Source organism: Oncorhynchus tshawytscha, unplaced genomic scaffold, assembly GCF_018296145.1.
Source record: "Oncorhynchus tshawytscha isolate Ot180627B unplaced genomic scaffold, Otsh_v2.0 Un_contig_11569_pilon_pilon, whole genome shotgun sequence".
Classification (NCBI taxonomy): Eukaryota; Metazoa; Chordata; class Actinopteri; order Salmoniformes; family Salmonidae; genus Oncorhynchus; species Oncorhynchus tshawytscha.
In genome coordinates this window covers 25,261-50,471 of record NW_024608776.1, presented here as the reverse complement: position 1 = coordinate 50,471, position 25,211 = coordinate 25,261, and the positions used below count along the sequence as shown (strand labels likewise).

General features: G+C 41.4%; 1 protein-coding gene across 1 annotated transcript; it reads right to left on the bottom strand.

Annotated features, from left to right (window-relative positions):
• Nucleotides 1-386: 386 nt before the first annotated feature.
• On the bottom strand, nt 387-20,171 carry LOC112267649 (ly6/PLAUR domain-containing protein 6). Its single transcript, XM_042313651.1, has 6 exons — nt 19,981-20,171; nt 10,737-10,904; nt 5,337-5,435; nt 3,939-4,069; nt 2,707-2,921; nt 387-1,582 (listed from the first exon to the last, which is right to left on the bottom strand). Exons 2-5 carry the CDS (start codon nt 10,852-10,854, stop codon nt 2,739-2,741), a joined length of 531 nt encoding a protein of 176 aa, XP_042169585.1. The 5' UTR covers nt 10,855-10,904; nt 19,981-20,171; the 3' UTR covers nt 387-1,582; nt 2,707-2,738.
• Between the last annotated feature and the right edge of the window lie 5,040 nt (nt 20,172-25,211).

Genomic DNA, 25,211 nt, shown 5'->3' with positions numbered 1-25,211 from the left:
CCAGTCTGTCGGCCAGAATCAGATAAAGGATGTCCTTTAAAATGAACACCCCTGCAGCTTAACATAATCTCCTTCACAAGGCTTTTAAACTACACCTCCTGGACGCAGAGGCTCTGAGAAAGACATTACCTTTTTACTTCCTGGAGAGGAAAGCAGAGAGGTGAGAAAAAGAGAGGGCTGTTAGAATGGTCCTTTTTTTCTGCACCTCTAAGCTCTAAACCTTTCGTTGTATTTCTGCCTAATGTTACCTTAACTGTGAAACCTTACCTCAGTCTGACTCCACACGCCTCATGTGGGATCTAAAATATCTTGCATTACACAAACTACACTATCTGGTTATGTGGATACTGTTTATACTGTAGAAACATGTTCAGGCAAATAATACATTTAATGGTGAACACAATGTATACCAAACCTGGTATAATACATTTAATGGTGAACACAATGTATACCAAACCTGGTATATGGGATCTGTACAGGATGTTTAGACCATCATCCTCAAGATGACATGCTAATCAATAAGTGGCAACCTTTCTATTGGACAGAACTGTAAGAAATACAGAAACATTACAACGTTGTAGTGTTATGGTTGACGTCATATCTTCCAGCGCCAGATAGCCAATGGGTTGAGAGGAAATTATCAGTCATCAGTCTCATGGGTATGGTGGGCACACAGCCTAAACCAACCAATCACACGACTCCAGGAACAAAAACACTGCACTGCAACCTAGTTCACTTTTCATTCTACCTGAATCCAATGTTAACTACAGGTATTTAACAATTGTTAAATGTATTATACAAAATAAATACTATGTACATATATCACATACTGCACATAGAATCCAGTAAATATAACAGGAGAACTTCTTACGATGAGACAAAATCTAGAAGATTCCGTCAATACTGTCTCGGTTAAAAAATAGATTAAACAACAGAAAAGCAACTTCATAAAATTATAACACCAAATATCTGGTGATCAAACTGTACATCTACTTGCTCTACCATGCAGAAGGAGTGTTAGATGTCATAGACTGTTGGATAGCATGACGCTGATGACGGTAGGAGTGTTAGATAGCATGACGCTGATGACGGTAGGAGTGTTAGATGTCAGACTGTTGGATAGCATGACGCTGATGACGGTAGGAGTGTTAGATGTCATAGACTGTTGGATAGCATGACACTGATGACGGTAGGAGTGTTAGATGTCAGACTGTTGGATAGCATGACGCTGATGACGGTAGGAGTGTTAGATGTCATAGACTGTTGGATAGCATGATGCTGATGACAGGAGTGTTAGATAGCATGACGCTGATGACAGTAGGAGTGTTAGATGTCATAGACTGTTGGATAGCATGATGCTGATGACGGTAGGAGTGTTAGATAGCATGACGCTGATGACGGTAGGAGTGTTAGATGTCATAGACTGTTGGATAGCATGACACTGATGACGGTAGGAGTGTTAGATGTCAGACTGTTGGATAGCATGACGCTGATGACGGTAGGAGTGTTAGATGTCATAGACTGTTGGATAGCATGACGCTGATGACGGTAGGAGTGTTAGATGTCATAGACTGTTGGATAGCATGATGCTGATGACGGTAGGAGTGTTAGATAGCATGACGCTGATGACAGTAGGAGTGTTAGATGTCATAGACTGTTGGATAGCATGACGCTGATGACGGTAGGAGTGTTAGATGTCATAGACTGTTGGATAGCATGACGCTGATGACGGTAGGAGTGTTAGATGTCATAGACTGTTGGATAGCATGACGCTGATGACGGTAGGAGTGTTAGATGTCATAGACTGTTGGATAGCATGACACTGATGACGGTAGGAGTGTTAGATGTCATAGACTGTTGGATAGCATGATGCTGATGACGGTAGGAGTGTTAGATGTCATAGACTGTTGGATAGCATGACGCTGATGACGGTAGGAGTGTTAGATGTCATATACTGTTGGATAGCATGACACTGATGACGGTAGGAGTGTTATATATCATAGACTGTTGGATAGCATGACACTGATGACGGTAGGAGTGTTAGATGTCATAGACTGTTGGATAGCATGACGCTGATGACGGCAGGAGTGTTAATGTCATAGACTGTTGGATAGCATGACACTGATGACGGTAGGAGTGTTAGATGTCATAGACTGTTGGATAGCATGATGCTGATGACTGTAGGAGTGTTGGATAGCATGACGCTGATGACGGTAGGAGTGTTAGATGTCAGACTGTTGGATAGCATGATGCTGATGACTGTAGGAGTGTTGGATACCATGACGCTGATGACGGTAGGAGTGTTAGATGTCATAGACTGTTGGATAGCATGACGCTGATGACGGTAGGAGTGTTAGATGTCATAGACTGTTGGATAGCATGACGCTGATGACGGCAGGAGTGTTAATGTCATAGACTGTTGGATAGCATGACACTGATGACGGTAGGAGTGTTAGATGTCATAGACTGTTGGATAGCATGACACTGATGACGGCAGGAGTGTTAATGTCATAGACTGTTGGATAGCATGACACTGATGACGGCAGGAGTGTTAATGTCATAGACTGTTGGATAGCATGACGCTGATGACGGTAGGAGTGTTAGATGTCCTAGACTGTTGGATAGCATGACGCTGATGACGGTAGGAGTGTTAGATGTCAGACTGTTGGATAGCATGATGCTGATGACTGTAGGAGTGTTGGATACCATGACGCTGATGACGGTAGGAGTGTTAGATGTCATAGACTGTTGGATAGCATTGCGCTGATGACGGTGGAGCTCAGACAGCCAGTGAGCAGCCAGTAGTGTGTGAGTAGACCGTTACTGCTGTGGAGGAGAGAGGTGGTGGAAAAGATGGCGTCTGTCTTGTTTCTTGGCAACTGCATGTTACAGATGTTTCCTTCACAGCAAGCAGTGCAGACCTGGAATCAGGAGTAGAGATAGAATCACCTTTATTCACCTAGTACGTTAACACGCACACAGAATTTGAATAGATGAAATGGTGCTTTCAGCAAAAATCTAAATATACAGACAGAACACATACAAACTACAGACAGAACACATACAAACAAGAACACATACAAACTACAGACAGAACACATACAAACTACAGACAGAACACATACAAACTACAGACAGAACACATACAAACTACAGACAGAACACATACAAACTACAGACAGAACACATACAAACTACAGACAGAACACATACAAACTACAGACAGAACACATACAAACTACAGACAGAACACATACAAACTACAGACAGAACACATACAAACTACAGACCGAACACATACAAACTACAGACAGAACACATACAAACTACAGACAGAACACATACAAACTACAGACAGAACACATACAAACTACAGACAGAACACATACAAACTACAGACAGAACACATACAAACTACAGACCGAACACATACAAACTACAGACAGAACCCATACAAACTACAGACAGAAGACCGAACCCATACAAACTACAGACAGAACCCATACAAACTACAGACAGAACCCATACAAACTACAGACAGACTAAAGACCGAACACAGACAGACTACAGACAGTCCACAAACAGAACACAGACAGAGGAATTTCCAGAAAGACATTCAAATAACAACTGCTGAGAAGGGAACAGATTCTTATCCAAGTGAGATCATTCTAAACCAGGGCCTGGAGATTACCTTGACAGTGTGGTAAATCACACCAGACACCACAGAGCAGAGAGCCACATTCTGAACTGCAAATATTACTACTAAAAGTTCCAACATCATCTTTCTTTCCATACATGCTGTATGTGTGTCCCGTTGATAACTGCCCCTGGTTAGTCCCTCACCTGGTAAATGAAATGCACGTGTACATTTAGGAGTTGCTTCAGCAGCCGTGTCAGAAATGTAATGTTATTGAAAGGAAAGAGGCTTCTTGAATCACCTTGTATCCTTCATGGTTGTCCTGGGTGCAGCCTGTAGACAGACAGTGGGCCAGGGCCACGCAGCGTTTGGTCACAGACACAGTGTTCCCCTGGACGTCCAACACATGGAGGGTGTAGCAGTACCTGGTCTCTGTCAGACACACAGACACTGTCGCTAAAGGTGCAATCTGCAATATTTACAGCTGAGAGATGGAAATAACAGCTGAGAGATGGATACATGTGATCTAACGTTCAGACACTATGGAATCCTGAAAAATAACGGCTGAGAGATGGATACATGTGATCTAACGTTCAGACACTATGGAATCCTGAGAAATAACAGCTGAGAGATGGATACATGTGATCTAACGTTCAGACGCTATGGAATCCTGAGAAATAACGGCTGAGAGATGGATACATGTGATCTAACGTTCAGACGCTATGGAATCCTGAGAAATAACGTCTGAGAGATGGATACATTTGATCTAACGTTCAGACGCTATGGAATCCTGAGAAATAACGGCTGAGAGATGGATACATGTGATCTAACGTTCAGACGCTATGGAATCCTGAGAAATAACGGCTGAGAGATGGATACATGTGATCTAACGTTCAGACGCTATGGAATCCTGAGAAATAACGGCTGAGAGATGGATACATTTGATCTAACGTTCAGACGCTATGGAATCCTGAGAAATAACGGCTGAGAGATGGATACATGTGATCTAACGTTCAGACGCTATGGAATCCTGAGAAATAACGGAGATGGATACATTTGATCTAACGCTCAGACACTATGGAATCCTGAGAAATAACGGACCAATGACCAATAAGTTGAACGAATAAAAACACATCACTTTCACATTTATTGTATGTCAGTTAATGTAAACGCAAATGTAGCTTACTTTTCAACAGCAATGTCATTCATTTCTATGAATATCATGTGTTAATCTACTTCTTACTGAAGTGGATGGTAACACTGAACGAGCCTGAGGTTCAGATGGATTCCAGTGATTTAAACCAATCCTCAAATTTCATGTCATAAACTACTATTTATCATTTGTAAATAACTCAAAGAATGTGCTTTTAAGATCAAATCTTTAGGGCAACAAATAACTTCACAATTATTTCAGATATTTAGTAGACAACCATATATCTATATAAAAGAAGAGAGCCTGTGGAATTATACAACCTGTCAATTCAATTTCTTATCTAAACATGTCCAGCTTAAGTAAAATACACTATGTTTAAGATACAGAAACCAGCAAAGACAACATTGATAACCCTTCATTTTACAGCCTGGTATTTTCCTGTAATTTATATTTCTGCTCTGGACGGAGTCGAGAGGGTCTGAAAACAGGGTTTGATGATAGATACAGAGCAGGCTGTAAATACCAGAAATACCTGACTGTAATTACCTCGTGGGCAGTATACGTCCGGAGCCCAGCGATTGCATTCGTAGTTGTCTGGTGCATCTTTACATGTGAAGCACTTGAACCCTCCAGGATGAGGTGTGGCTGTGGAGACAAGAGGAGACGAGCACAAGTCTATTATTCACCATCTAGATTTAATAACATATTTTTGGTAGATTTAATAACATATTTTTGGTAGATTTAATAACATGTCCCAAAATGAAAAAACACTTCCCTGAATCAATACATTGTCATTACTCAATGAGCTATAGAAGAAATGCAAATTGTACATTTGACTCCTAATTGTGAGTTGTTGTAGTCCTCAGAGCTACAGCGATGTGTAGTCCTCAGATCTACAGCAATATGTAGTCCTCAGAGCTACAGCGATATGTAGTCCTCAGAGCTACAGCGATATGTAGTCCTCAGAGCTACAGCGATGTGTAGTCCTCAGAGCTACAGCGATGTGTAGTCCTCAGAGCTACAGCGATGTGTAGTCCTCAGAGCTACAGCGATGTGTAGTCCTCAGAGCTACAGCGATGTGTAGTCCTCAGAGCTACAGCGATGTGTAGTCCTCAGAGCTACAGCGATGTAGTCCTCAGAGCTACAGCGATATGTAGTCCTCAGAGCTACAGCGATATGTAGTCCTCAGAGCTACAGCGATGTGTAGTCCTCAGAGCTACAGCGATATGTAGTCCTCAGAGCTACAGCGATATGTAGTCCTCAGAGCTACAGCGATATGTAGTCCTCAGAGCTACAGCGATATGTAGTCCTCAGAGCTACAGCGATATGTAGTCCTCAGAGCTACAGCGATATGTAGTCCTCAGAGCTACAGCGATATGTAGTCCTCAGAGCTACAGCGATATGTAGTCCTCAGAGCTACAGCGATATGTAGTCCTCAGAGCTACAGCGATATGTAGTCCTCAGAGCTACAGTGATATGTAGTCCTCAGAGCTACAGCGATGTGTAGTCCTCAGAGCTACAGCGATATGTAGTCCTCAGAGCTACAGTGATATGTAGTCCTCAGATCTACAGCAAAGTCCTCAGAGCTACAGCGATATGTAGTCCTCAGAGCTACAGCGATATGTAGTCCTTTAAGCTACAGCATTTAACCTCAGTACATACAGAACATTTAGTCCTACAGATACTATAGCGATGTTAACTACAGAGCTACAGGACATTTAACCAGTACAGAGGACATTTAACTACAGTACAACAAAGGACATTTAACTGTTGCATTTAACTACAGTACATACAGGACATTTAACTACAGTACATACAGACATTTAACTTTACAAATACAGGACATTTAACTACAGTACATACAGAACATTTAACTACAGTACATACAGGACATTTAACTACAGTACATACAGGACATTTAACTACAGTACATACAGGACATTTAACTACAGTACATTTAACAGGACATTTAACTACAGTACATTTAACTACAGTACATTTACAGGACATTTAACTACAGTACATACAGGACATTTAACTACAGTACATACAGTACATTTAACTACAGTACATACAGGACATTTAACTACAGTACATACAGAACATTTAACTACAGTACATACAGGACATTTAACTACAGTACATACAGGACATTTAACTACAGTACATACAGTACATTTAACTACAGTACATACAGGACATTTAACTACAGTACATACAGGACATTTAACTACAGTACATACAGGACATTTAACTACAGTACATACAGGACATTTAACTACAGTACATACAGGACATTTAACTACAGTACATACAGGACATTTAACTACAGTACATTTAACTACAGTACATACAGGACATTTAACTACAGTACATACAGAACATTTAACTACAGTACATACAGGACATTTAACTACAGTACATACAGGACATTTAACTACAGTACATACAGGACATTTAACTACAGTACATACAGGACATTTAACTACAGTACATACAGGACATTTAACTACAGTACAGGACATTTAACAGAACATTTAACTACAGTACATACAGGACATTTAACTACAGTTTATACAGGACATTTACAGGACATTTACAGTACATACAGGACATTTAACTACAGGACATTTAACTACAGGACATTTAACTACAGTACATACAGGACATTTAACTACAGTACATTTTAACTACAGTACATACAGGACATTTAACTACAGTACATTTAACTACAGGACATTTAACTACAGTACATACAGGACATTTAACTACAGTACATACAGGACATTTAACTACAGTACATACAGGACATTTAACTACAGTACATACAGGACATTTAACTACAGTACATACAGGACATTTAACTACAGTACATACAGGACATTTAACTACAGTACATACAGAACATTTAACTACAGTACATTTAACTACAGGGACATTTAACTACAGTACATTTACAGGACATTTAACTACAGGACATTTAACTACAGTACATACAGGACATTTAACTACAGTACATACAGGACATTTAACTACAGTACATTTAACTACAGTACATACAGGACATTTAACTACAGTACATACAGGACATTTAACTACAGTACATACATACAGGACATTTAACTACAGTACATACAGGACATTTAACTACAGTACATACAGGACATTTAACTACAGTACATTTAACAGGACATTTAACTACAGGACATTTAACTACAGTACATACAGGACATTTAACTACAGTACATACAGGACATTTAACTACAGTACATACAGGACATTTAACTACAGGACATTTAACTATACAGGACATTTAACTACAGTACATACAGGACATTTAACTACAGTACATACAGGACATTTAACTACAGTACATACAGAACATTTAACTACAGTACATACAGGACATTTAACTACAGTACATACAGGACATTTAACTACAGTACATACAGGACATTTAACTACAGTACATACAGAACATTTAACTACAGTACATACAGGACATTTAACTACAGTACATACAGGACATTTAACTACAGTACATACAGGACATTTAACTACAGTCACTCTGTGTGTCTTTGTTAAGTGTTATATTATGAGAGGACAATACAGTTTGAATTGAATTAATGAACCATCAGTTCAGCCGTCTAGATTCTAGAATAGAATGGTCACTAAACTTTGCAAGGAGACCATCTGCCGTGATCAAACAGTAGGCTTGTTTGGTTTGTTCAATTGGCAACCATTATGTTAATACTAAGAACACTGGGAATCAGGCCTCCCATTGGATATTGTGCATCCCAAATGGCACCCTATTCCCTGTATAGTGCACTAATTTTGATCAAGGCCCATGGGGTAGTAGTGCACTATAAAGGGAATGACATACCATTTGGGACACATCCTAAGACAGCTACAGGTCTTAGGGTCATCCAAACTTCACTCAGCGAACAAAAGTCTGCCTGCCTGCCAGTCTCACACACACACACTCGCTCTCACACTCACACACTCACACTCTCACACACACAAACAAACACACACACACACACACACACACTAACACTAACACACACATACTCCCTCTAATCCACCCTCCATACCCCAAGCCCCCAGGGCTGGTCAAGGTCATCCTATCCCCCTGTACATGCCGGGGCGTGGGTCGAAACAGACACGCATTTCTTGGGGAATTCAGCTCAGGTATCCCTATGAAATGAACAACCATAAACCTGATATAGGAGCTCTTGGCTTATCAGATGTTGAAGGCAGATTGTGCCAAGAGAGCTGAGGTAAAATACATTAGATGAGATTTCAGTGTTTGACTGCAGGGAGATGGAGGGGAGTAGAGGAGGGGAAGGGGAACCATTAGGGGTCTGACCTCGTACGTGCCTGCCTCTTAGAGCTACTGTGCGTTTCCATACTTCTCACGCGGCGGTGAGCCCAGTTCTCACTGTGGACCAGTATACTGTACTGTAGTCTGAGGAACTGAAGGCTGAGGGACAGAATGCGTCTCAGTTTCACAGAGAGAAAGGGGTGGGAAACAGGAAGTCACGTCTGGAAACTCGCACACATCTCACTGATACCCAACACCGCAGATGTAGTAAGCCAGAGACTGTGTCACACAGTGGTGGATGAGGAAGATGTCTCTACACTGGCATTGTGGATAAATATTGTTTTATTTTAATCTCTTCATCTAGATATGGAAAGTACCTTCAAAGATGAAGGCAGGGTGGAGAGAGGCCTGACTGTGACCATTACCAACTGTGGCCATGTCACCTTTGTCTGGGGATCAGAGCAGGGCGGCATGCACCTCAAAGATCTGAGGGGCACAAAGTATGTGAGGATGGCTGGGGGTGTTCGGCAAAGGGCCAAGCCCTTCAAGAATTTTGCCTTTTTCAAACACCTGAAACAGCTTTTTCTACAATCCCACCCTTCAGTCCCTCCATTAAGCTCCACTCAACCCCTCCCATCTATCTCTGTTTGGATTTTGATTTGCTTATATATTGTTCAACTGTGCTGTGATGTTTCACAAAAGTTCTGAACCTTTCTATTCTCATAGTTTATACAGATCGTAAATTAAAGATAAAGATTTTTGATAAGAGTATTATTATATAGGGCTTCAGAGTGGCGCAGCGATCTAAGGCACTGCATCTCAGTGCAAGAGGTGTCACTACAGTCCTTGGTTCGAATTCAGGCTGTATCACATCTGACCGTGATTGGGAGCCCCATAGGGCCCAGCGTTGTCCAGGTTTGTAAATAAGTAAATATTTATTGTAAATAAGAATTAGTTCTTAACTGACTTGCCTAGTTAAATAAAGGTTCAATTTAAATATTATTTATCGATTGACTATGACTTTTTAAATCACCCAGCAGTGCTATTTGCAGAGTTAGCTCCAAATGTTGCAATTCTTCAGCCATTCCTGTACCTGCGACCAAAAACAAGCTACATATTGACAGTACCAAAACAAATGAGCTAATGATTCTGTCTCTTCGCAGCAAAATCTGCAGAGCCGGGATGGTTGTATCCCACATATAGATAAAATGTTATTGGTTGCAAGAATGTTGTATCACAATCTAAGTTTTGAATCCAGCGCTGTTTTGTGTGTCAGTTTATAAACCATGTGCCATGGAATCGGTACATTGAAATCTCTCCCCAACGATTTTGTAATCTATATGGAGCAGCTGTCCATTTTTGGTCCTGAAATAAAACTGCTATACTTTTTTAATTTATCACAATTGTCTTTAACCAATGTTGTTCTTTAATGCAGGGCTGAGAGAACGTTCCTTACTTTCCTCCCCTTCCACTTGCCTTTTCCGTTTTTGCGGTAATGCTGCAATTAATTGGTTGTAATTTTGTAACATTGCCAGCAGACTCAACCAGAAGAAAAGAAAGGTCCGACTGCATCTACCACAATTTGATACAAAAATACATTTCCAATGCATGTGTATTCATACTTGATGGATGGAGGAGGATGATGTCCTTCACAGTGAAGTCCCGCGATTGAGCCGCTTCCAGCCAATCAACGATTAGCGTTAAAAGTAGGACCCAGGCTGTTGGCCAGGCCTCCATCATTGGCTGAGACCTTCCACATGCAGCTGTCTGATTGGTCAACGTCCAGGACACTGTTGAGGAAAATCAATCAGTGAATAAAATATTAAAGGTAAACATCCTCAGAGTTGGAGAGAGACAGCGACAGAGAGAAAGACAGATGGATTGAGAGAGATCGATCAGTACATCCGGAGTAGGTGATCAGTTGTCTGTATCTCACTCATGCTGTTGTGTGCGCTGTGCTTTGCTTCATTAACTAAATGTCATCCAGACCCCGACTCAGATGGCATCCAGTAACTAACCCTATAGTGAATCCCATGAAGCTAGGATCACAGTCTACAGTAAGTGCTTTGATGAAGGCTTTTCTCAGGTTGCTTGAACGAGGTAAAGGATTGCTTTGAGGACCAACATATTATATCTATTAAATGTTATTAAATCTGTATTACTGATCTGTCACTAAATCATCTATTATAGTCTACAACTACTAACTATCCCTATTCCCCTCCCATTGAAAACACATTGTAACTAAACAAATGGTTATGGCTGTAAGAGAGCTCCAGCTCTAGGTCAGGCTCCTGGCCCCCACCGGTCACACAGCGACCCAGAGAGGATGGAGAAGTCATGGGGAAGTCATGTTAAGTAAGCCAACGCTCTACAGCTAAATAACCAGTCAGATTATCGGATGTTCATGTTGTTAATCCCTGACTCTGTAAAACAATGAGAGGAGCTGGACAAAAAGAAGACCAACTAGATTAGAGATGGAATGTCTGTTTTGTTTTCCTATGATATACAGCCTGACTACCAGCCCAGGCCAGAGAGGACAATGGTGGGTCTGCCTGGAGGGAGACTGGTGTCTGCCCCACTAAAGACCATCTTTACTTCCATACCAGTGAGCCTGGTAAATGGGACCAGTACCCATGACAAAGCCCCCGATGCTGGACTCTCTATGGGTTCAGACCAGGGACAAATAATGAGCCTCCTCTCCTCCTCCATGACTCTGGATGCACAGACTCAACTTGGTTCTACAATGTAGGGGCCAATGGCAGGGGTTCAATTACTCAATCCCAGGTAGAGGGAGCAATACTGATAGGGTTGGAATTTTACACCTTGCAGAGATAAGATATTGATGGACTTTATTAATCCCCTTTCTGCCAAAAACTTAAACTTTTTTTGCAGTATTACAAAGCCCTCCTTTACCTCCATTTAAAGCCTGGTAATGTGAGCCATTTTTTAATTTTATAATCCATTTATTCACACAATTTACTATGCTAAGTAGTCTTATCCCATATCAGAAAGATAATCAATATTCATTGATTGAACTTCAAATAAACTGCCCAATCTCTAATAAGAAGCCTTGGCGTGCATCATTATTCAATAAAGTAGCTTGAATAAAGCACATTAACAAAAAGCTAGAGGATGACCTTGGCCTTGGCTTGAACATGAAGTTAGATTTATAAGATTGTATTTTTGCCTGCTGCCCTTCATGACGACCGTACGGTTGTATTTTTGCCTGCTGCCCATCATGACGACCGTACGGTTGTATTTTTGCCTGCTGCCCTTCATGACGACCGTACGGTTGTATTTTTGCCTGCTGCCCATCATGATGACGGCACGGTGTATTTTTGCCTGCTGCCCATCATGATGACCGGCACGGTTGTATTTTTGCCTGCTGTCCTTCATGACGACCGTACGGTTGTATTTTTGCCTGCTGCCCTTCATGACGACCGTACGGTTGTATTTTTGCCTGCTGCCCTTCATGATGACCGTACGGTTGTATTTTTGCCTGCTGCCCTTCATGACGACGGTACGGTTGTATTTTTGCCTGCTGCCCTTCATGACGACCGTACGGTTGTATTTTTGCCTGCTGCCCATCATGACGACCGTACGGTTGTATTTTTGCCTGCTGCCCATCATGACGACCGTACGGTTGTATTTTTGCCTGCTGCCCATCATGACGACCGTACGGTTGTATTTTTGCCTACTGTCCTTCATGACGACCGTACGGTTGTATTTTTGCCTGCTGTCCTTCATGACGACCGTACGGTTGTATTTTTGCCTGCTGCCCTTCATGACGACCGTACGGTTGTATTTTTTGCCTACCTTCATGACGACCGTACGGTTGTATTTTTGCCTACTGTCCTTCATGACGACCGTACGGTTGTATTTTTGCCTGCTGCCCTTCATGACGACCGTTTGTATTTTTGCCTGCTGCCCTTCATGACGACCGTACGGTTGTATTTTTGCCTACTGTCCTTCATGACGACCGTACGGTTGTATTTTTGCCTCATGACTGTCCTTCATGACGACCGTACGGTTGTATTTTTGCCTACTGTCCTTCATGACGACCGTACGGTTGTATTTTTGCCTACTGTCCTTCATGACGACCGTACGGTTGTATTTTTGCCTACTGTCCTTCATGACGACCGTACGGTTGTATTTTTGCCTGCTGCCCTTCATGACGACCGTACGGTTGTATTTTGCCTGCTGTCCATCATGACGACCGTACGGTTGTATTTTTGCCTACTGTCCTTCATGACGACCGTACGGTTGTATTTTTGCCTGCTGCCCTTCATGACGACCGTACGGTTGTATTTTTGCCTGCTGCCCTTCATGACGACCGTTGTATTTTTGCCTACTGTCCTTCATGACGACCGTACGGTTGTATTTTTGCCTGCTGTCCTTCATGACGACCGTGGTTGTATTTTTGCCTGCTGTCCTTCATGACGACCGTAACGTTGTAAATGTTTGTTTTATCATTTCTCACAGTTTTTCTTATGAATGCTTTAATATAACATGGCTGTGGTCTAAAGGGATACTGTTATAATTTGTACTTCAATAACACTCTAATTATGTATAAATATATTTACGTGCAATCTTCATGAGATACACAGCAGAAAATCTAATCCAAACTTAAAGATAAGTATTATATATTTATTCTATATTTATTCATATCAGATTGATGCACATATAATTCTAAGCACGTTATGTAGTTTCCATTCACGTCTTTCTTTTCAAAGCACGTCAACTAGAATACATTGAGACAGGAACCTCAACCCTCCTTCCTTCCTCTCAACCCTTCTGCCAGAGCTGGAGCAATAAACAGATCTGTCACCAACACTTTATTACCTGCATGCCAGTGGAGGCTGAGGGGAGGACGGCTCATAATAATGGCTGGAACGGAGTCAATGGAACGGCATCAAACACGTGGAAACCATGGAAACCGTGTGTTGGATGTATTTGATACCATTCCACTGATTCCACTCCAGGCATTACCACGAGCCCGTCCTTCTCAATTAAGGTGCCACCAGCCTCCTGTGCTACATGCATTCTTTTGGAAATGAAAGAGTGGTTGTTGCGGTAGCATTTTAGCATATAAAGTAATATTTAATTTAATTTTGATTAGATTCAAGGGCAGATTTACAGTGGATTGATGGCAGGAAATGGCTTCAATTAAATCCTTCCTCTAAGATGAGACCTGCATAGAAACCACATGTATTCTCTCTCATCATTTTATCTCTCTCTATTTATTTCTCCATCTACATCGCTCTCTTTCTCTGCATTCCACTGGCCACTGGCCAGTAATCACTTGCCCAGGTGGAAGGTCGGGCAGGAAATGAGAGAGAGAGAGACTGTAATGTTTACTTTTAATTTTTATTGTTTATTTCACTTTTGTTTATTATCTAGTTCACTTGCTTTGGCAATGTTAACATATCTGATCCAGGACTCCTGTCCTCCTGTACTAGGGCCAGGTGGGAAAGGTGATCCTGAACCAGGACCCTGTCCTCCTGTACTAGGGCCAGGTGGGAAAGGTGATCCTGAACTAGGACTCCTGTCCTCCTGCACTAGGGCCAGGTGGGAAAGGTGATCCTGAACCAGGACTCCTGTCCTCCTGTACTAGGACCAGGTGGGAAAGGTGATCCTGAACCAGGACTCCTGTCCTCCTGTACTAGGGTCAGGTGGGAAAGGTGATCCTGAACCAGGCAACATTATGTTCCAGGTCAAACAGGGAACAACAATCCTCTGTGAATGACTGGGGTTCTTCCCTTCACTACAGTACAGAGGCACAGAGAGAGAGATGCTAATACCTTCTGTTGTGTTCAGAGATCCACAAGAACTAGTCAGACCAAATGTTGCTGTAGGAGTATGATTCTCTCTATGATGTCATTTATCTCTGTGGGATACTACAACACTGAGTAAGAAGCAAAGAGACTTCTGAACCACTGTAGTCAGCCAATAGAGGATTATACAGTATACATGGGCCTCTATGTATGAGAATCTGGTTAGTCCCAAGTAGCTCAGTTGGTAGAGCCTTGTGCTTGGAAAGCCAGGGCTGTGGGTTTGATTCCCATGGGGGACCAGTATGAAAATCTGTGCACTCCCTACTGTAAGTCATTCTGGATAAGAGATGATGAAAATTACTAAAAGAGGCTAGGGTTAATTAAGATAAATTATAACTTAATCCTAAATGACAACAACAGCTACACTATTGCAACTGAAGAGAGAGCAACTCAGTCTAAGTGTAGTGCTGATCTGGAAGATGATAAAAACCTGGTCAAAAAGAATTTCCCTCAAGTCACATAGCATATGTCTCATGTAACAAAATTGTCGGTTTTGGATTCCAAAGAAAGACTGGTCGCAATTAAGCTTTAAATCAATATCCATTCCATTGAAATTCAAGATTGAATCGTGCGTAGAGCACAGATCGTTGAACCACTTTGAGGTGCTGTAAGTCAACTGTAAGGTCTCTTAACCCTCTGGTACCTCCATAGACAGGGACATATTGTGGGAGTAGATATAATTAGTGGTTATACAGAGGGCAGCCTGGGTTAAGAACCTGCTGCTGTCCGTTTTATAGGAAGTCCTGAGGTAAATCTGTCACTCACTGATTTAGTGAAAAAAAGGAGCTAAAGGGTTCCTCAGCTGTCCCCATAGGAGAATCCTTTGAAGAACCCCTTTTTAGTTGCAGGTAGAACCCTTTTGGGTTCCAAATAGAACCATTTTGGTTCCATGAGGGACCTGTAACCAAAAAGGGTTATCCTATGGGGACAGCCGAAGAACCCTTTGGAACCCTTTTTCTAAGAGTGAACTCTATGTTTCAATGGACTGAAGCCCATACTGTACCTCTACATGCCTGGTCTCTGGGACTGACTGCTAGAGAAGTAGTAGGACTGGCACAGAGAAATGTATTGCGGAGGCGTTGTGCCCTTCAGTGTCACTGTGGAACGTCAAGAGGTTGTCTGGGAGGCTGCTGGTGATATGGCGCTAGTCGATGAGATATTGTCTACTCTCCAAGAGCTCCGGACATCCTGTCGGTTCTATTACTGTACCATCCTGCCCTTTATGATGACGGAGAACATTCCTTTATGTAGACCTAGAACATTCCTTTATGTAGACCTAGAACATTCCTTTATGTAGACCTAGAACATTCCTTTATGATGATGTAGAACATTCCTTTATGATGATGTAGAACATTCCTTTATGATGACATAGAACATTCCATTATGTATGAACATTCCTTTATGATACTAGAACATTCCTTTATGTATACATAGAACATTCCTTTATGATGACGTAGAACATTCCTTTATAATGACGTAGAACATTCCTTTATGATGATGTAGAACATTCCTTTATGATGATGTAGAACATTCCTTTATGATGACCTAAAACATTCCTTTATGATGACCTAGAACATTCCTTTATGATGACTTAGAAAATTCCTTTATGATGGCTTATAACGTTCCTTTATGATGACCTAGAACATTCCTTTATGATGATGTAGAACATTCCTTTATGATGATGTAGAACATTTCTTTATAATGACGTAGAACATTCCTATGTAGACCTAGAACATTCCTTTATGATGATGTAGAACATTCCTTTATGATGACATTCCTTTATGATGACAGAACATTCCTTTATGATGATGAACATTCCTTTATGATGATGTAGAACATTCCTTTATGATGATGTAGAACATTCCTTTATGATGATGTAGAACATTCCTTTATGATGATTCCTTTAGAACATTCCTTTATGATGATGTAGAACATTCCTTTATGATAGAACATTCCTTTATGATGATGATGACCTAGAACATAGAATGTAGAACATTCCTTTATGATGATGTAGAACATTCCTTTATGATGATGATTCCTTTATGATGATTCCTTTATGATGAGAAACATTCCTTTATGATGAGAAACATTCCTTTATGATGATGTAGAACATTCCTTTATGATGATGTAGAACATTCCTTTATGATGACGTAGAACATTCCTTTATGATGACGTAGAACATTCCTTTATGATGATGTAGAACATTCCTTTATGATGACGTAGAACATTCCTTTATGATGACGTAGAACATTCCTTTATGATGATGTAGAACATTCCTTTATGATGATGTAGAACATTCCTTTATGATGATGTAGAACATTCCTTTATGATGATGTAGAACATTCCTTTATGATGATGTAGAACATTCCTTTATGATGATGAGAACATTCCTTTATGATGACCTAGAACATTCCTTTATGATGACGTAGAACATTCCTTTATGATGATGTAGAACATTCCTTTATGATGACCGTAGAACATTCCTTTATGATGATGTAGAACATTCCTTTATGATGACGTAGAACATTCCTTTATGATGACGTAGAACATTCCTTTATGATGATGTAGAACATTCCTCTATGATAACCTAGAACATACTTGAAGATGCTTTATGATGACCTAGAACATTCCTTTATGATGACCTAGAACATTCCTTTATGATGATGAAGAACATTCCTTTATGATGACCTAGAACATTCTTGATCATGCTTTATGATGACCTAGAACATTCCTTTATGATGATCAAGCTGATTTAGGGCTCTATTCAATCAGATCCGCTTTAGTCTACATCCACATAGTGGTTGTTTTGGCAGTGTCAGAGTTGGAACTGTGTTAGAGCTGTCAGATCCACAAGTGGTTCCTGGCATTATACATAAAGTGGGCATTGCCATTGGCTGCACAGAGTCGGATTATTAAGAGAAATCCCATGCAGCCTTGTTTGAACACTGGAATGTGAGATGTAATCTACATCTTGATTAGGCTGATAGAAATCCTCGTATTGATTAAGGATTTTAAATTTGAGATATAGCCTACACTTTCTCATTCTGAACTTGTAACGTGAGTGGGACGGGTGTGGCTTTGTGACATTGATCAAGAGTAGCTGCTCACTGATTTGACACCTCTGACACCTCCAACACCAAAACATCAGCTATGCGGGTGTCGGCTATCACCGGTTAATGCTTGATCTGATTGAATCTAGGCCTTAATGCTGGGTGCTGAGGTTGTTGTAGACAGGCAGACAGGTGGTGTGAGGATATGGAGCAATGAATGGACCAGCGGACAGATTGACACACAGCAGGCTCTGGACCTCTGGACCTCTGGCTGCCTGGAGTCACAGACTTAGATTCTCTACTTTTCCCCATCTCTTCTTCCTGACCCTGTGGATCCACTACTTCCATCTCTAATTAAGTGATTTGTAAGAGAGAGGCCCACTTTGGACTACAGGGGCCAGAGGCTGTCCCTCCCCAGTTAGGGTGCTGTACAAATGGAATTTCTGTTGCATGGCTTTTACGTGAAAAGGGAGAGCGAGAGAGAGCAAGAGAGAGAAGGAGAGGGAGAGGAGAGACCACTGACTTCTACATATTAAGGAAAGGAGGCTTCTAAAAAAAAATCTAAATTACAAGACTCACAACAGCCACACTCACACCCCGTTCCACACTCTCACACACAGACAGACTGCCTCTGTGATGACCGGGCCAGACCACAAATAGACATGTTTTTACTTGAGTGAGTTTAAAAGGAATTCCGGCAAACAACTTGTTTAGAATGCTTCCCAGGACCTATTTATTTTAAAGTTATAGCATGACGCCTGATGCGTCTTTTTAAGTAGTTGGGAAAATACGGAGTGGAATTGAAGCTAAATTGAGAACACATGCAGATGTATTTCTAGGCCAGACAGACTTCCTGAGAAAATGCCAAATACACTGCCTTCAGAAAGTATTCAGACCACTTGACTTTCTCCACATTTTATTATATTACAGCCGATTTCAAAATGGATTAAATCGTTTTTTCCACCCCCCCATCATCAATCTGCACACAATACCCCATAACCACAAAGCAAAAACAGGATTTTAAAAAATGTTTGCAACAGAAAGAATCTGACAGTGGACTGCAGGAACATATGTGTACAGTGATGTCAGTGTGAGGACTCTCTCTGCACACCTGGACAGTAGTAATTCTACAGTATGGTTGTAGTGAACCTACTGATGGTAGAAGCCTCAGGGCAGCCTGTCGTGTTTGAGGCCCTGTCATTCCTATAGCCATAATAACACCATTTAACACTGTAGTGTACCTCACTTAATGTAGGCCTACCACACAGCTGTGGAAGAGTGCTTCCCATACCGGCCTTGCCCTTCCACATATCTGACCGATTTCAGCACTAGCAAACCTCATTTAGCTACAATACAATAAAATACAACAATATGGCCAACTGTTAAATCTGGAGAGAAGAATTCCTCCTCTCTCTGCTTTCTCAGTGTGTCGATTGTCTTTCATTGTGCTGAGGCAGCTATAAGTAAATTTACACTCAGTTTATTATTTATGGGCCAGGCACATATGGCAGCGCTGCACTGGCATTGCAGTTCCTAAACCTGTGCCATGCACCTGCTAACGTTACTACTTTAAGTATTCCCTAAATCAGTCTGACAGCTCTGCCATCTCATCCCCTTTGAATGGGGATCACTTAAAATAATGGTATGGTCACAATTCATAATCTGCTGAATTTGAGAAACCCCCGTTTCAAATAGTTTAAAACGAGATAGAGAGCTAATTGTATTTTATATAGTACAGGGACCACCGCAAGTAAAACGTACGAAGTTTCCAAACAACTCACATTTGACTACTAACCAACTGAAACGCGCACTGATTTGTCTGTTGGAAATATAGATGGGTAAGACATATGCAGATAAGAATAGTTGTTTTTGTGGATCACAGCTGTTTTTATGTCTCATATCTCATTTCATTGTGCACAGTGTTCAACCTAAAGAATCATTAAAAAAAATACTGCACCGCAATCTCTGAAAACAACACTTACCCAAATAAAACGCCTCCCGAACTTCGTGGGTAAATCAACTGAAGAATATTCCACTTGTTAGTCTAGATAAACATTCGGGCTCAGGAGTGGATGTGTAGCCCGATGGAATCGACATACTAGTGAGAACGAACGCCGCTCTTGTCGTCCTCTTGCAGTTTCGGGAGTTTCTGTAGGCGTGTATTATACGTAACCATTGGAACGTCAGTGCAAGAGAGATGTAGGGGGAATTGGGAAGATGGGGGGTCTTCACCTTATCCATCCCATTTCCATTGTATTCATCTACACATATGGTACATGGACTATTGTCAAGACATGACAAATGTTTTTCAATATCAATATTTTTACTTTTAAGATCTAAAATGGTTATTACAATTTTGACTATGCTATTTGTTATTATTTAACTGTTACACATGTTTTAAAATCCCTCCAATGAAATGAAGAGGCTAGAATGGAAACATATTTGTAATTTATTAAAACTGTTTTACACAAACCTAAATCAGTTCCACATAATCACTGTCCTCTAGTGGGGATAACTCTTAAGGAGCAACGGCAATAAATATACTATTAGCTGGCTCTTTGAAATCTGTTATAAAGGGTTCAGATTCCACTAGGGCCCGACAGACCACACATGGTTTCTCTAGATCTCTTTCCACTAGCAACATTTATCATCACAAGTTGAATAGCTTTATGAACTTTAATTGCTGATTGTGTGTGACAAAATATTCCTTTCCCCAATGGAAAAACTCTCAGTGACATGCATTCATTTACCAAATACATAAATCCTTCATGAACAGACCTAGAGAGGAATGCCTACATAAAGTCTGAACATAAACTAGGTTCACATAGAAATAGATTGGCAGGGGTTGTAAGAGTTTCCTGTTCCTGGAAACTGAACACATATGAAGAATAGCAGCTAGCCATGATGCTGTGTTATTGGCTGTGAAACCTGAAGGATTTATCAACCCATCAAGACAGTGTGTTGACAGAGTGACTGACCCTGGCCTTGACTGTGCAGAGGTTCACTGTCGCAAACTGCCACAGCTGTTAGCTGGTGTTGAAAATACACCCGTTAATATGTGTTGCTTGTCAGTTCTGACTGTGTCCGTGTGCTCAACATTTCAACATTATGTAAGACAAGCAAGGAGATTTCAGTGTCCTTACTTGAATGGTCTCTGGATTCATGGCAGTGATATTAGATGAATGTTTAGTCTGTGAATGCCCTTTCAGCTGACTGTACACACACTTACTGAATTCCTCTTAGCATTATGTAAAACGTCAGATTTATGTTGCTCTGAAAACATTTCTATTCAATACATTTGTATTGTATTTATATATTTTGAACAGCACATAAACGTAGACAGGATCATGTGAAAAGAGAAAGCAAGAGAGGAGAGAGAGGGAGAGAGAGAGGAGAGAGGGAGAATTCCGACCAAGAACTCACAAAATGGGACAAACACCAAATTTGAGAGACTGCATGCAAAATTCTGCAAAAATATCCTCTGTGTACAACGTAAAACACCAAATAATGCATGCAGATTAATTATCAAAATCTGGAAAAATAGCTGTTAAATTCTACAACCACCTAAAAGGAAGTGATTCCCAAACCTTCCTAACAAAGCCATCACCTATAGAGAAATGAATCTGGAGAAGAGTCCCCTAAGGAAGCTGGTCCTGGGGCTCTGTTCACAAACACAAAGCCCCAGGACAGCAACACAATTAGCAACAGAATTAGACCCAACCAAATCATGAGAAAACAAAAAGATAATTACTTGACACATTGGAAATAATTTATTTGGCCCTTAACAGAGAGTACACAGCGGCAGAATACCTGACCACTGTGACTGACCCAAAATTAAGGAAATCCTTGACTCTGTACAGACTCAGTGAGTATAGCCTTGCTATTGAGAAAGGCAGACCTGGATCTCAAGAGAACACAGGCTATGTGCACACTGCCCACAAAATGAGGTGGAAACTGAACTGCACTTCCTAACTTCCTGCCAAATGTATGACAATATTAGAGACCCATATTTCCCTCAAATTACACAGACCCACAAAGAATTTGAAAACAAATCCAATTTAGATATAAACTCCCATATCTACTGGGTGAGATACCACAGTGTGACATCAGTGTGACATCACATCACATCAGCAAGATTTGTAACCTGTTGCCACTAGAAAAGGGCAACCAGTGAAGAACAAACACCATTGTAAATACAACCCATATTTCTGTTTATTTATTTCCCCCTTTGTAACTATTTGCACATCATTATAACACTGTATATAGACATAATATGACATTTGAAATGTCTTTATTATTTTGGAACTTTTGTGAGTGTAATGTTTACTGTTCATTTTGTATTGTTTATTATCTTGCTTTGTCAATGTAAACATATGTTTCCTATGCCAATAAAGCCTCTTAAATTGAAAATTGAAAGAGAGAGGAGAGAGAGAGAGGAGAGAGATAAAGAGAGAGAGAGAGAGAGGGGAGAGAGATAAAGAGAGAGAGAGATAAAGAGAGAGAGAGAGAGGTGAGAGAGATAGAGAGAGAGATAAAGAGAGAGAGAGAGAGAGAGGTGAGAGAGATAAAGAGAGAGAGAGAGAGGTGAGAGAGATAAAGAGAAAGAGAGAGAGAGAGAGAGAGAGGTGAGAGAGATAAAGAGAGAGAGAGGTGAGAGAGATAAAGAGAGAGAGAGAGAGAGAGAGAGAGAGAGAGAGAGAGAGAGAGAGAGAGAGAGAGAGAGAGAGAGAGAGAGAGAGAGAGAGCGAGAGAGAAAGAAAGAAAGAAAGAAAGAAAGAAAGAAAGAAAGAAAGAAAGAAAGAAAGAAAGAAAGAAAGAAAGAAAGAAAGAAAGAAAGAAAGAAAAGGGAGATAATAAAGGATGACTTCTTCGTTGGTTCCTTGGGGGCATCATTACAATCAAACATTCCTGAGGATACCATGGTTAACTGGGTTGGATTCATTCCTGAGGATACCATGGTTAACTGGGTTGGATTCATTCCTGAGGATACCATGGTTAACTGGGTTGGATTCATTCCTGAGGATACCATGGTTAACTGGGTTGGATTCATTCCTGAGGATACCATGGTTAACTGGGTTGGATTCATTCCTGAGGATACCATGGATAACTGGGTTGGATTCATTCCTGAGGATACCATGGTTAACTGGGTTGGATTCATTCCTGAGGATACCATGGATAACTGGGTTGGATTCATTCCTGAGGATACCATGGTTAACTGGGTTGGATTCATTCCTGAGGATTCCATGGTTAACTGGGTTGGATTCCTTCCAAATCAAATCAAATTTTATTTGTCACATACACATGGTTAGCAGATGTTAATGCGAGTGTAGCGAAATGCTTGTGCTTCTAGTTCCGACAATGCAGTAATAACGAGCAAGTAATCTAACTAACAATTCCAAAAAAAACTACTGTCATACACAGTGTAAGGGGATAAAGAATATGTACATAAGGATATATGAATGAGTGACGGTACAGAGCAGCATAGGCAAGATACAGTAGATGATATCGAGTACAGTATATACATATGAGATAAGTATGTAAACCAAGTGGCATAGTTAAAGTGGCTAGTGATACATGTATTACATAAGGATGCAGTCGATGATATAGAGTACAGTATCAACGTATGCATATGGATGAACAATGTAGGGTAAGTAACATTATATAAGGTAGCATTGTTTAAAGTGGCTAGTGATATTTTACATCATTTCCCATCGATTCCCATGATTAAAGTGGCTGGATAGAGTCAGTGTCATTGACAGTGTGTTGGCAGTAACCACTCAATGTTAGTGGTGGCTGTTTAACAGTCTGATGGCCTTGAGATAGAAGCTGTTTTTCAGTCTCTCGGTCCCAGCTTTGATGCACCTGTACTGACCTCGCCTTCTGGATGACAGCGGGGTGAACAGGCAGTGGCTCGGGTGGTTGATGTCCTTGATGATCTTTATGGCCTTCCTGTAGCATCGGGTGGTGTAGGTGTCCTGGAGGGCAGGTAGTTTGCCCCCGGTGATGCAGTGCAGACCTCACTACCCTCTGGAGAGCCTTACGGTTGAGGGCGGTGCAGTTGCCATACCAGGCGGTGATACAGCCCGCCAGGATGCTCTCGATTGTGCATCTGTAGAAGTTTGTGAGTGCTTTTGGTGACAAGCCGAATTTCTTCAGCCTCCTGAGGTTGAAGAGGCGCTGCTGCGCCTTCCTCACGATGCTGTCTGTGTGAGTGGACCAATTCAGTTTGTCTGTGATGTGTATGCCGAGGAACTTAAGACTTGCTACCCTCTCCACTACTGTTCCATCGATGTGGATGGGGGTGTTCCCTCTGCTGTTTCCTGAAGTCCACAATCATCTCCTTAGTTTTGTTGACGTTGAGTGTGAGGTTATTTTCCTGACACCACACTCCGAGGGCCCTCACCTCCTCCCTAGTCTCGTGAATCAAGACCACTGTTGTGTCGTCCATTACAAAGCTGTTGTGAACAATCCACAGGATACATAAACGTGATGGACACTACAACAAAGGACAGAATGACCCGTGTATTGTCAGCCAAGCCTAGTGAACCTTTTCAGTGAGGAGTCCAGCCAAGCCTAGTGAACCTTTTCAGTCGCACAGGGGTCATGAGCCAGGGTTAGGGCAGGGCTGGTGTGGTTGAGATTGCAGAACGGTGGACCTCTTGTCCAGATGGGTTGGGTGTTGAGGATCAGAGTAGGGTGGAGGTGATATGGTCCTTGCCTACCCTCACCAGCCGAAGCCTAGTGAACCTTTTCAGGGTCTCGACGTGAGGAGTCCAGCCAAGCCTAGTGAACCTTTTCAGTGTGGAGTCCAGCCAAGCCTAGTGAACCTTTTCAGTGAGGAATCCAGCCGAGCCTAGTGAACCTTTTCAGTGAGGAATCCAGCCGAGCCTAGTGAACCTTTTCAGTGTGGTATCTTTTCAGAAGGACCAAACATGAACAGGGACTCTATGGGGTATGAGTTATACATGGTTCAAGATGAAACCTCTGTCCAGCAGCACCGTCTGTCCTAAACATGTTATAAACCTCTTCCTGCAGCACCGTCTGTCCTAAACATGTGGTAAACCTCTGTCCTGCAGCACCGTCTGTCCTAAACATGTTAAAACCTCTGTCCTGCAGCACCGTCTGTCCTAAACATGTTGTAAACCTCTGTCCTGCAGCACCGTCTGTCCTAAACATGTTGTAAACCTCTGTCCTTTTCAGCACCGTCTGTCCT